Source organism: Phoca vitulina, unplaced genomic scaffold (genome assembly GCF_004348235.1).
Source record: "Phoca vitulina isolate PV1807 unplaced genomic scaffold, GSC_HSeal_1.0 scaffold73, whole genome shotgun sequence".
NCBI classification, from domain to species: Eukaryota; Metazoa; Chordata; class Mammalia; order Carnivora; family Phocidae; genus Phoca; species Phoca vitulina.
In genome coordinates this window covers 2,373,005-2,385,831 of record NW_022589776.1, presented here as the reverse complement: position 1 = coordinate 2,385,831, position 12,827 = coordinate 2,373,005, and the positions used below count along the sequence as shown (strand labels likewise).

The window sequence follows — 12,827 nt, the reverse complement described above, 5'->3', positions numbered from 1 at the left end:
TCCCCCCTCTCATTTGCTGTCTCTCTCATTCTCTCTCTCTCAAATAAATAAATAAAATCTTTAAAAAAAAAAAAAAGAAGACATCCAGATGGCCAACAGACACATGAGAAGATGTTCATCATCACTTACCATCAGGGAAATGCAAATCAAAACTACAATGAGCTATCCTCATACCTGTCAGAAAGGCTAAAATCAATAACACAAAAAACAACAGATGTTGGTGAGGATGTGGAGAAAAAGAAAACTTCTTGCACTGTTGGTGAGAATGCAAACTGGTGCAGCAACTATGGAAAACAGTATGGAGGTTCCTCAAAAAGTTAAAAATAGAACTACCTTATGATCCAGCAATTGCACTACTGGGTATTTACCCAAATAATGCAAAAACACTAATTCAAAAGGATACATGCACCCCTGTTTATAGCAGCATTATTTACAATAGTCAAGATATGGAAGTGGCCCAAGTGTCCACTGATTGGTGAACGGATAAATGAGATGTGATATATATATAATGGAATATTATTCAGTCATAAAAAAGAATGAAATCTTGTCATTTGCGATCACACGGATGAAGCTAGAGAGTATAATGCTAAGCGAAATAAGTCAGAGAAAGACAAATACCATATGATCTCACTCATATGTAGAATTTAAGAAAATAACAAATGAGCAAAGGGGGAAAATGAGAGAGACAAACCAAGAAACAGACTCTTAATTATAGAGAACTGATGGTTACACAGAAGAGGAGGGTGGGGACTGGGTTAAGTACGTGATGGGGATTAAGGAGTGTACCTGTGATGAGCACTGGATGATGTATGGAACTGTTGAATCACTGTATTGTACACCCGAAACTAATATAATACTTTATGTTAACTAGTTGGAATTAAAAACTTTAAAAAAACTATATAGATTATCTTCAAAAGAAAATAATATTGAGACATAATTGGATAATGTTACTTGAAGAATCAACAAAAACTGTTTTGTGAAATGTCAAAATATTTTTTTATTTTTTTTAAAGATTTATTTATTTATTTGAGAGAGAGAGAGAGAGAGAGAGCACACACGAGCAGGAGAAGGGACAGAGGGAGAGGGAAAGGAAGAATCTCAAGCAGACTCCATGCTGAGTGCGGAGCCTGATGTGGGCTCAATCTCAAAACCTGAACCAAAATCAAGAGTCTGATGTTTAACCCCAGGCGCCCCTCAAAATACTTTTAAAATAGCATTCTTTTTTTTCAACATTCTTTTTAAAGATTTTTATTTATTCATCTGAGAGAGCGAGAGAATACAAGTGGTGGGGGAGGGGTAGGGGGAGAGGGAGAAGCAGACTCCCCACTGAGCAGGGAGTCCAACATGGGGCTCGATTCCAGGACCCGGGATCACTACCTAGGCCAGAGGCAGACACAACCAACTGAGCCACACAGGCACCCCTCAGTGTTCTTTTTAATAAAACAATTTACTTTTTCTGATTATAAAAGAAGTAAATGTTATTCTAAAAAAATTAAACAGAACATGAATAAAGAAGACTCAATCACTTCACTTTTAATATTTTAAAACACAACCATTTATACTATTAAACAAGGTTATGAATATTTTAAATTATAGAGCAGAACTAGCACTGGATAAAACTCATTTAGAAGAAACACTGAAAAGGGAATCTGGTTGTTTTGTTTTGTTTTGTTTTCTTTTCTAGTCATTTTGTTTTCTTCAATGTCTATATATTTGGTTGTAGAGTATGCCACTTTCTACATAGTCTTCTTAATCCAAAAAAAAGTTTTGTTCAGGGAGAAGAGCAACTGTTGGAATCTACACATCAGAATATCACATCAACTCAGTACACTGTACTCAGTACAACTCAGTACACTGTACTCAGTACAACTCAGTACAACTCAGCACACTGTACTCAGTACAACTCAGTACAACTCAGTACACTGTACTCAGTACAACTCAGTACAACTCAGTACACTGTACTCAGTACAACTCAGCTCCTATGCATTGCGATGGCCCAACCTGAGCATGTTATACTAGCAAATTCCCCACATCTTAACCTCCTTTATTTATCACACAATTATATCTTTTTCATATCTAATGATTAGCTTCCAGGGTGGAGAGAGATAGAGGAAAGTCCTTCAAAGCAACAACTTCATTTATTTCTAAACTCATAAATCAGTGCTATATGTACAAGGAACTTGTTGGTTAATCTTTGTTTCTTCCAGGTAACAGGTATGTAACAAAATACATACAGTAAGTGTGTAAATTCCATTTCAGTAAGTGAAGAAAAATAAAATAAAAAGACAAATGGCAAAACATTCCTGAACAATCCATTCCTACTACTGACAACCTGACAAAAGAAAAATCTTTAAGCATATTTTAATACAACCAGATAAGGAGGTAAGTCAATCTCAGAATCATCCCAACAACTGCTTGCTAGTTTATCCTTAATCTCAAATGTCTTCATGAATAATATTCCTGGAAAATGAGCTTTCAGAAATTATGGAAGTTTTCTATATTTAAAAACACCTGAATTTAAGCCAAAATCTGAGTTTAAACAGATAGGGAAAAATGCCATTTTAGGAAGCTCTTAAACTCAATGGATTAATTCTGTTATAAAATGTAACTTTCTTAAATTGGAATTAGTGATCTTTAAATTGTGATGGCAACAAATATGGCAGCCACAGTGAAAAGGAGCTACCACATTCTGAATGTTTTCTATGTGCCAAGAGCCATGCCGAGCACATAGACTACATTATTTTGTTTAGTCCTCAAATCCAGCCTAACAGGAGGGTACAAGTCTCTGGGTTTTACTGATGAGAAAACTGAGGACTTGGTATCTTACCTAGGTACAAACAGCTTCTGCAGGCCAGGATTTCAGTCCAGGTTTCATACACTGGTAGGTTATAAAGACTTCCAACACTATATAACTTTAGAAATGACTCCACAGATAATAGAACCTCCAGTAATAGACTACAGCGTTTGTTTGGCTGTCACTTATAACCAAATTGGATAATTACCACCAAATACAATATAATGATGAGAATAATGGTTATGCTTTCTATTCTTAAAACACATTAATCTAAAAAAGACAGAGTAGTTTCAAAATAAGTATTATCTTATTATATAAACACACATTAAAATATGTCAAAAGGAAGTTAAGTGGCTTGCCTTCAAGTTGCATGTGAAACATTATAATAAATGAAAAATCTAAACCTAGAACTTGCCTTATAGAGGCTCCCCTTGCAGCCTAGAGTAAAGCTTTCCTTCTCTACTCTCCTTCATCAAAAAATTTTTTTTCTATAGGAAATTTAGAGAGATCTGAAGAAACTATTCAACAAAAACTTAACAAAAGTGAATAAAGGCAATGTCAAGGAAATGCTATGTCCTAGGGTTTCTGTTTGATTATAGACTAAACTGGCAAGTTTGGGCTTACCAGATTGGTGTTTTAATAAAAGAAATTTGTAAGATCAAGGAAAAAGATATCACAAGACATGGAAAGGACTAAAGCAAAAGATTTAGGCGAGGAAAAAGAAATAAAACTCAGAGAAATTTTATAAGGACAAGGTACAGACAGAGGTACAAAGGTGTGAAGGCTTTTGAGGAAAAAAAAAAAGAAAAAAAGAAAGAAAGAAAAGCAGTAGAGCAGAATGGTTCAATGCATAGGCTTTAGCTCCAACCCAGCTGAGTGTGAATGAACCTCTGTTACTGACTGAGTGACCTGGCATTAATCACCCTTCTTTAGTTTGCTCATCTCTAGGATAAGAATAATAAAAGTACCTATCTGAAAGGGCTGTAGTGAGGATTAAATGTTATAATGTATGTAAAACTTAACAGTGTTAAAACTTGACACATAATTGTTATTAATTATCATGCGGAAAAGCCAGAAGAGGAAAATGCAATAAACACAGCCTCAGATTTCCTCTACAGAGATCTACTGAGTCCTTTCTAACTCTATTTACACACCAAACTAAAGGAATCAAAATCTGATTCCCAAATAATGCATATCATGTTGAAGATTCTATTTGTGACAGCTGAAAAGTTAGTAGTATTATGCTTTCTTGAATTTTGTTTTCCTTGAACTGGTCTGAACCTAAAAGGCTCATTTCAACTTATCCAAAATGTCACTGGCAAACAGAGGGCAAGAATATACATAACCCAAACCACAGAAATGTTAAACAATTAAATTTTGATTCCCAAACAAGCAAACTCTCGTTCTAAGTGAGTGTTTATTAAACTGAAACAAAGTCTGATTTTGATATATAGAATACTATTTTATTCTTTATTTTAAACGTTTCTTACATGTTTAAAAATATACATGGGTTCAGAACAACCTCAATAAAATGATGACATTTTCTATTAAAGGACCTCTGAAGTCAAACCACTGGTGTGCAAACACAGTTGGCTTCCAATTTGAAGTCATAGGCACATTTCATTAAATGCATTTCATAAAACAAAGAAATCAAAATGCTGAGAAGAAATATACTCAGTAGTTTGATATAAACTTTAAAATATCTGTCAGGCAGGAAACTTATAGTAAAAAAAGTAAGATTTAGATGTTTTACCACTCACACCTGCTTCACTACTATTCCCCAAATGCCATTTTGCTACATCTAAACCCCTGACAATTTATTATACAATTCCATGTAGCACACTAAAAAATAAGTTAATTTAATCTTTGTGTATGAAAACAGATCATTACAAAAGAAAATACTGACAGCTCTTACCTGTATTTGATAATTAAGTATATTGTATTCTCAGCAGTAGTAAGAATGCAGCTTGGTCTAATATAAATATCTAAATAACAACTACACAAAAGTATTTTTCTCTTCAAAGAAGTTTTTGTATATTTTTTCCAATGTTGATGACTTAAGCAACATTGATCTATATATTGTGCTAAGAAAACATCAGGCACAGATCACATAATATAATTTACATTTTCTTTGTTGTAAAAAATATACTATATGCAAATGAATATCACACAAACGATTGGTGGACGCAACACTAAGCTTTGTAGACCTAACACAAAAAGGTTAATATTTACTCTTAAGAGGGAAAAAAAATGGGGGTCACACGGAGTGAAAGGGCAATCAATACCTCACTTCTGGGTGAATACTCTGCGTCTGCATTAGAATTATTTGTGGATTTTCTTAAAGAAAAACAAAGCTTTATTATAGCAAAAAAAGATACCACTTTGGGCACATGAACTAAATGAAAAGGAACCAGATAAAAATGTTTACAAAAGCTATTAAAAATATTTAACACAATATCTCAAACAAGCTATAGATTGCTTTATTGGAAGGAATAGATTATTTAACATTATGATTGCTTTATATAGTAGATTCTTTCTTTAGCTAAGACACTTTTGGATTAAGGTACTGAAGGATGCAGATCAAGAAAAATGGACAGAGAAAAAAATAGCAGGCTGTTAGAAAGGGGGTGGCGGGTTAAGCATAATTTTACCCAGAAGAAACAAAAATACTGTTTCTTTTTGTTTATAGCAGAAATTTTATGCTGTGGATATTATAAAAACACAAGCAAAAGGGTTATGTGGCAGGTAATAAAATACAATACTTACTACGCATCCTTCATGGAGAAACCACAAAGTACAATGCAAAAAATTGTACTTTGCCACATATATAATATGTAGCATTTTCCTATAAAGGGCAATTTATGTAAGTGATTTCCACAAACACAAAGAGAGTGAGAGAGACAGAGACGGACAGAATGAGAGGCAAAGACAGAGGAGAGAGCTCAGTCAGAGAAGACAGAGATGCCGAGGAGCTTTGCTCATGTCCTGTGGAAGATCTGAGATACTTTTTTCAATACTTTTTTTGTCCTCCTTCTTAATTTTGCTATTACTGTACATTTATATTCACACACTATAATTATCTCATGAGATTACCCTCTGTACATTCTTTTCTCTAGTTCCCCACCACCACCATGGAAAAAGAGGGAAAAAAAAAAAAGAAAGAAAGAAACCTCTAGTCCCTTCATCTCATAGTCAACTATTCAAGTAAATATTTCTCTAGTGGCAAATTTCCAGATGAACCAAGAATACAATCCAAAACTCCTACAGATTACATTTGAATTCTGTATAGTTCTCTTCAAATGGAGCAGGAATTAGCCCGTTTCCGAGGTTTGGGGTCTCGTGCTTCCTGATCCTTCACACACATACAAGACGTGCACATTGTCTCGGACAGTCTTCGGAGGCCTAGCCGGAAAACACTGTTGGAAAGGCTATAGATTACACAGTTACAAAAACTATTACTTATAGCAAGCCAGGTTGTTAGGAAGGACAGTGCTGGATTGTCCAAGACCCGGGAGCTTTCTAGAAGAAAGTAAATTATGTAAGGGAGCCACAGCATGTAAAACACACTGGTTATCCGAAACAAAACCATGGCGTAGCGACGGTCAGGGCTGTGTCCAGTCTCCCCAGGGGCATCTACCTCGTGGCTAGGAAATCGGGCCCTCCGGTCATTTATCTCTTTGGTGTGCTGCCGGCAAATTTTGAAGATGTGGAAGTAAGTGAAGCAGACAACAAAGGCAGCAGGAGCATAAAGTAAACAAACAATAAAGCCAGTAAAATAGGCACTGGTGAGCCAGGAGGTGGCACACCATTCAAAAATGTCACCGTGGTACCCTGGTTTCCCCCAGCCAAAAAAGGAAGGCAAGAAAATTAGGCAAGAGTAGATCCAGATTAAAATAATGCAAATTCTCAGGCGACAAGGGGTGACCAATTGATTGTAGGAAAGAGGCTTGGTTATTGCAAGATAGCGATCCACACTTATGCAAGCAAGACATGCCATAGAAACACTTTTTAGAACGGAGATGATATATCCAAAAACCTGGCAAGTCAATGACTCATGGATACCTGTGGAGTAGTGAAGAAGTGAGAGAGTAGGAACCAAGCAGCTAACTCCAACGAAAAGATCAGCATATGCCATTGTCTGAATAAAGTAGCTGGTAGTATAATGGTGCAGGAGTGGAGCGCAGTGAAAGACAAAGATGACCGTTAAATTCCCGGCAATGATTAGAAATGTCAGCAAGACAATAACAACGGTCTCAAAGATGCACACATCCACTGCACTGTAGTAGCCAAATCCAAGTGGGCAGGAGTGACGTTCAGACACATTCACAATGCCACTGCTCATGTTCAGGATGCTCCATTCAGTCCACCTGGATTCATTCATGGCTTGGAATTAAGGGAACGGGTAGCCTTGGTTCCAGCAAGCAGGTGCCCTGTCCAGCATGTGTTAAACTCTGCACATTAGTGTCTTGGGATCAGCTTCGGAAGACAGTGGCGGTGCTTCTGTCACAGCTGAGCCTCCCAGAGAGCACTCAAGCCTCTTCATCAGCTCAGTGCAGCAGTGACACATCTCAACTTTGGGGCGGGGGGGAGAAAGGGAGGTAAGCTAGAAAGGAGGTGAAAAAAGGTCACTGATTAGCTTCCTCCAGTGCTCTCAAACAACTTTCTGAAGATACAGGCACTTCTAGAGAAAATGGATTTCTTATTACCTTGCACTATTAAAAATTAAATCTGTAAAAAAAAAAAAAAAATCAATTGCCAAGGGAAGAAAAGCCTTTGTGGGGTGTTTGGTCTCCTCAGAAAGGTAGTTTGTTAGGGATCAATTAGAATGAATGAGAAGAGAAAAAGTCTTAAATTGTCTCAGGCTTTCTGCTTCATCTATCATAAGAAGTGGATTCATACTTTACAGTTTAAATAACTAAGATCTAAGATCTAGTCGCAAATCTAAGAAAAAGTTCATTGCAGCAAAGAGTGTCTTTGGACTCAGTTCAGGGTTTGATGCTGGTGGATCAACTTTATGATCTATTTCTCCCTCATTTCTCAAAAAAGCTAACTCCCCCGACAAACACACACATGAGGTTAATTCTAAAAGACTCAGCTCTACTTGGGCACGAAGGAGCAGAGCAGAGGTAAAAGACTCCAGATTGTCCTATAACTCTCATGAGGAAATAAAAGCTTATTTCCAGTAGGGAAGATAATATACAATGGGTTAACACCTGACAAAAGATGATAAACTTTAAAGTTTTAATTCTGCATGCAATTTTTTAAGCATTCAGATGAAAACAGTTTTAGGTCCATCACAATTACTAGTGCCACCACCAACAATGTAATTTATACTTTTTCCTTTTCAGAGGGAAAATAAATAACTGTTACTAATTTCAGCATAAATAACTGAAAGTAACTTTCATTATCTGATATGCCACCTTCCAAATAATGGAGCATGATCATAAAATAATAGCTCAAAGTTATTTCTCACCTTCGCAACCACACCTATATCTCACATATATATGAAATTTAGACAATAGAAACTTTCCTATATACTCTGAGCTTACTTGACCAGAAATGCTGCCATTATTTATTACTTAGGTATTTCTAGTACGCTTTGTAGTCTACATTTCTATCTCTTCTATTTTCATCAGAGGATTAACACATTAGATCATTACTTCGACTAAATCTTCTGAAAGTGGAAAATTACCTTGTTTGTTATATTTGCAGTTATATAGCAGCCATATGTTAAGAAAATGCCTCTTCTATTTCTGTATTCTATTTTGAGCAAGTGCTCAATTAATACAGGGGCCATTAGGTAGGTTATAAGATGGTCTTATTTTAAAATACCTCTAAAGCATCAAGGTGAGTTTAAATCCTAGAGTTTGAAATACTGAAAGGCTTGCACGATAGAATCCATCCAAAAGGCTTCCAAGGTCATTCTGACATCAGGTGAACATTTGTCAAAAATCTTTTTTAAAGTACACGTATTTCAGAGAGTTTCTTGTCAGTCTTTGTTGTCATACCTCTTGAAGAAATAACATGCATTAGAAATAAAAACATTTCCTTCGGGAACAAAGCAGCAGCTTAATAGAAAGCATTCTTCTGAAAGTTGTTTTCTCGTGCACCACCAAGTCATTCAGGGAAGTCTTTCTTCTTTTATAATAGTCACAGGATATTCCTCCTTGTACATTCCTAGTTTCACTTATCACAAAATAGTTCTCTTCTTACAGGAATAAGGCAATGCTTCTCACCTACATTCACTCTTATCAGCTGCTAGGCTGGGCTGCTTGATTCAGAAGTCCGATCTACTGTGATGCAGTTACCAGGATGCTGTCGGTATATTCTTCACAATCTCTCAGTATCACTGCCTCCACCTGAGCCGGAGCCCTGCTCCTCCTCCTCATCCTGAGCTGATGCAGAAGAACTCACCATTAGAAAGGTGACTCGGTCCTCCTGCCCCAATCAACAGCACAGCCAATGGCTACTGCAGCTGAAACTGTCACTAGGTAACAGTTGCCAGGCACATGCAGGCTTATAGACTTACTCGGCAAGCTCCGATCAAGATTGACAAGAGAAGACAATGCAACTGACCGAGCCTTATAACATATTAATGGCACGTGTGAATCTCTAGAGGTAGTCTCCTTATAGCATTTGTAAAGATTATTTCCTATGGACAGGACAGAAAAAAAACAAAAAGCAAAAAAAGCCCTGGGATACACCTTTAAACCCTGTAAAGAAACTACCACGAGGTACTATGACACTAAAAAGTCAGCAGAAATCTAATGCTCACTGGCAGAAAAAATGTATTAATTATTAAAAATCAGCTAAGTCTTCGTGAGCTCAAGTGATATAGCTACTAATTTTACTCTCTAAAATATAGTTATATTTTGATTAATAGAAGTTAAATCATTTAATAATCTCGCCAATCCCTGCCACACCCACACTAACTTGCTGAATTTGATGTATTTAACTGTATAAACAAAGCATTGGAACTAACACCTCTATGCTAAAATCTATTTGGGGAAATATTTAAGGTCAAATGTGAATTTTGAAAAGTAGGGATTAGAAATAAGTAGAATGACTGTTTACTCCACTTTTTATCCTAATATGAAAAACAATCAGGGTCAAAGAACTCTGTCATATGGTGATTGAGCCACTCATACCCAAGTTAGAAGAAAGCAAATTAAGCTCCTTTACCTGATGGAGGTGAAAAACACTTCCATTTATTTTGACTTACTACAGACAAACATTCTCTATTTTAAGCATTTCCTTATGGGGTCAGCACTTTAAAGTGACTTAGAACTAATTTACAAATTATTTCAGAATTAAATAAGGAAAATTAAGATGAAAACGGAAGATAACTAACATCTGTTGAGCACATTCTGTGTGCCAAGCATTATGCTATGTGCTTTATATATTTTCTCTCTATAAAAACCTTAAATCTTTATGGAGTAGGTACCCATCATTATCATTTTCCAAAGGAAGAAGGTGGGTACTAGAAAAGGTAAGTATAACTTGCCTACTAGAGTCATGAAACTAGCACTGAAATAGGTCAAAACTGTCATTCCTAACACCATATTGATGAACCTCTCTCCCTCCCTTTCCTTTCCACTGATGGCTGCCACTAAGGAAATGTCTAAGAAGAATTATTTTGGATTTCTTTCTTTCTTTTTTTTTTTTTTTTAGATTTCATTTAAATTCAGGTTAGTTAACATATAGTGTATTATTATTTTCAGGGGTAGAATTTAGTGATTCACCAGCTGCATGTAACACACAGTGCTCATTCATCAAATGCCCACCTTAATGCCCCTCACCCAGTTACTGCATCCCCCCACCCACCTCCCCTCCAGCAACCCTCAGTTTGTTTCCTATAGTTAAGAGTCTCTTATGGTTTGTCTCCCTCTCTGATTTCGTCTTATTTTATCTTTCCTTCTCTTCCCCTACGTTCATCAATTTTGTTTCTTAAAATGATTTTTAAAGAACAGAAAACCCTATTTTTTCCTCCATGTTGAACTGCCTTACAGGAAGGCCATATTATTGTTAAAAATCTTCAGGGGCTTAGGTGAAATACAGAATGCAAGCACATTTCTCATTACCAGAATAATTTATAAAACAAGTTAGAATAACAATTGTAGAATGAGTACCATGTTGAGATTTGAAAGTAAATATTTAAATGTAATAACAAAAGGCTAGAAGGTCCTATTTTACAGGGAAGTATTTTGACTTTTAGGGATACCTAAAAGCATTAAAATCAAACAAGACTGGATTTAACTAACATTCTCTTTTACAATATAAATATTCAAAATAAAAATTACATTTGATAAATATTCATGAATGTAGACAGATCCCATACCCCATATTAAAAAGAGTTAAATACTAAGCTTTACTATAAAACCATCGAAAAATAAAACACTATCAATTATTAAAGTTACCTATGTCACACAAATCTAAATAAACCATTTACAAGGATAGACTTTACATATATTTTTTAAAGATCTATTCTTTTTTCCTGAGGATTTTATTTATTTGAGAGAGAAAGCATGAGTGGGTGGGTAGGGGAGAAGGACAGAGGGAGAGGGAGAAACAGACTCCCCGCTGAGCAGGGAGCCCAACACGGGGCTCGATCCCAGGACCCCAGGATCATCATCTGAGCTAAAGGCAGATGCTTAAGCGACCAAGTCACCCAGGCGCCCCAGGCTTTACATATTTTTAAAATAGCTTTGAATGTAATATTTTCAAAATCAGGGAAATGGGAAAAAATCTCACAGGGAAATACAACTAAATTGCTTTAGTTTGACACATTTATTTCCAAAAACTATCACTGACAGGGATTTGAGTCTATGAATACTCTAAATAATCCATAATTGTATATGCTTCCAAAGGTATATGATAAAAAAGAGAGAGTTCAAGTAGAGCCTTTGATGCACTAAGCTTCCTGCTTTCCTTCTACCAACTTCCAAAAAAACTTCAATGGTTCTGGGGTGCCTGGGTGGCTCAGCTGGTTAAGCTCAGGTCGCGATCCTGGAGTCCCAGGATCGAGTCCCACATTGGGCTCCCCGCTTAGTGGGGAGTCTGCTTCTCCCTCTGACCTCTCCCCTCTCATGCTCTCTCTCTCTCAAATAAATAAATAAAAATCTTAAAAAAAAAAAAGCATAATCATATGTTTAGAAAAAAAAACTTCAATGGTTCTAACAAGATAATTTTCTTTTTGTTTTTAGAGATTGACTTGTTCCCTCACTTTTCTCCCTTTCCATCCTTTTTTCTGATCTGATTATAATAGGAACTAATTTATAATGTGAAGCTTTAATAACAAAAAGGCATTAATATCATATATTTACATAGCTCATGACATAAAGCACTCTTTGTTTTTAAATTAGGCATAATTCTCTTCATGTTAGGGGTCATTAGGTGTTTTATTATTGCCATTCTTATTACAATCATTATCAACCACCCCCCTCTCCTTTCAACTGATGAATGCTAGTCAAGAAATATCTAAGAGGATTATTTAGGATACTTCAGAATTACTTCTAATAGCTAAAACTATAGATTTATGAGATGACAAACCACAGGTCTTTGATTTCTTATTTATACCTTAAGTATGTTTTATATGTATCAATATTTCATTATTTTTTATTTTTTAATTTTTTATTGTTATGTTAATCCCCATACATTACATCATTAGTTTTAGATGTAGTGTTCCATGATTCATTGTTTGTGCATAACACCCAGTGCTCCATGCAGAACGTGCCCTCCTCAATACCCATCACCAGGCTGACCCATCCTCCCACCCCCCCTCCCCTCTAGAACCCTCAGTTTGTTTTTCAGAGTCCATCGTCTTTCATGGTTCCTCTACCCCTCCGATTTCCCCCCCTTCATTCTTCCCCTCCTGCTACCTTCTTTTTTTTTTTTCTTAACATATATTGCATTATTTGTTTCAGAGGTACAGATCTGTGATTCAACAGTCTTGCACAATTCACAGCGCTTACCAGAGCACATACCCTCCCCAGTGTCTATCACCCAGTCACCCCATCCCTCCCACCCCACCCCC

General features: G+C 36.2%; 2 protein-coding genes across 4 annotated transcripts in view; both read right to left on the bottom strand.

Moving 5' to 3' along the window:
- Nucleotides 1–12,827, bottom strand: part of RABGAP1L (RAB GTPase activating protein 1 like) — a 782,624-nt gene that overhangs the window by 495,598 nt on the left and 274,199 nt on the right. The gene's annotated exons all lie outside the window — the stretch shown is intronic.
- Nucleotides 4,236–10,623, bottom strand: GPR52 (G protein-coupled receptor 52). 2 transcript variants are annotated; one of them, XM_032393380.1, is made up of 2 exons: nucleotides 8,487–10,623; nucleotides 4,236–7,397 (listed from the first exon to the last, which is right to left on the bottom strand). In XM_032393380.1, exon 2 carries the CDS (start codon nucleotides 7,173–7,175, stop codon nucleotides 6,090–6,092), a length of 1,086 nt encoding a protein of 361 aa, XP_032249271.1. In that variant the 5' UTR covers nucleotides 7,176–7,397; nucleotides 8,487–10,623; the 3' UTR covers nucleotides 4,236–6,089. The 2 variants fall into 2 exon arrangements, with proteins under 2 accessions (XP_032249271.1, XP_032249272.1); XM_032393381.1 differs by having other exon boundaries at nucleotides 8,627–10,623.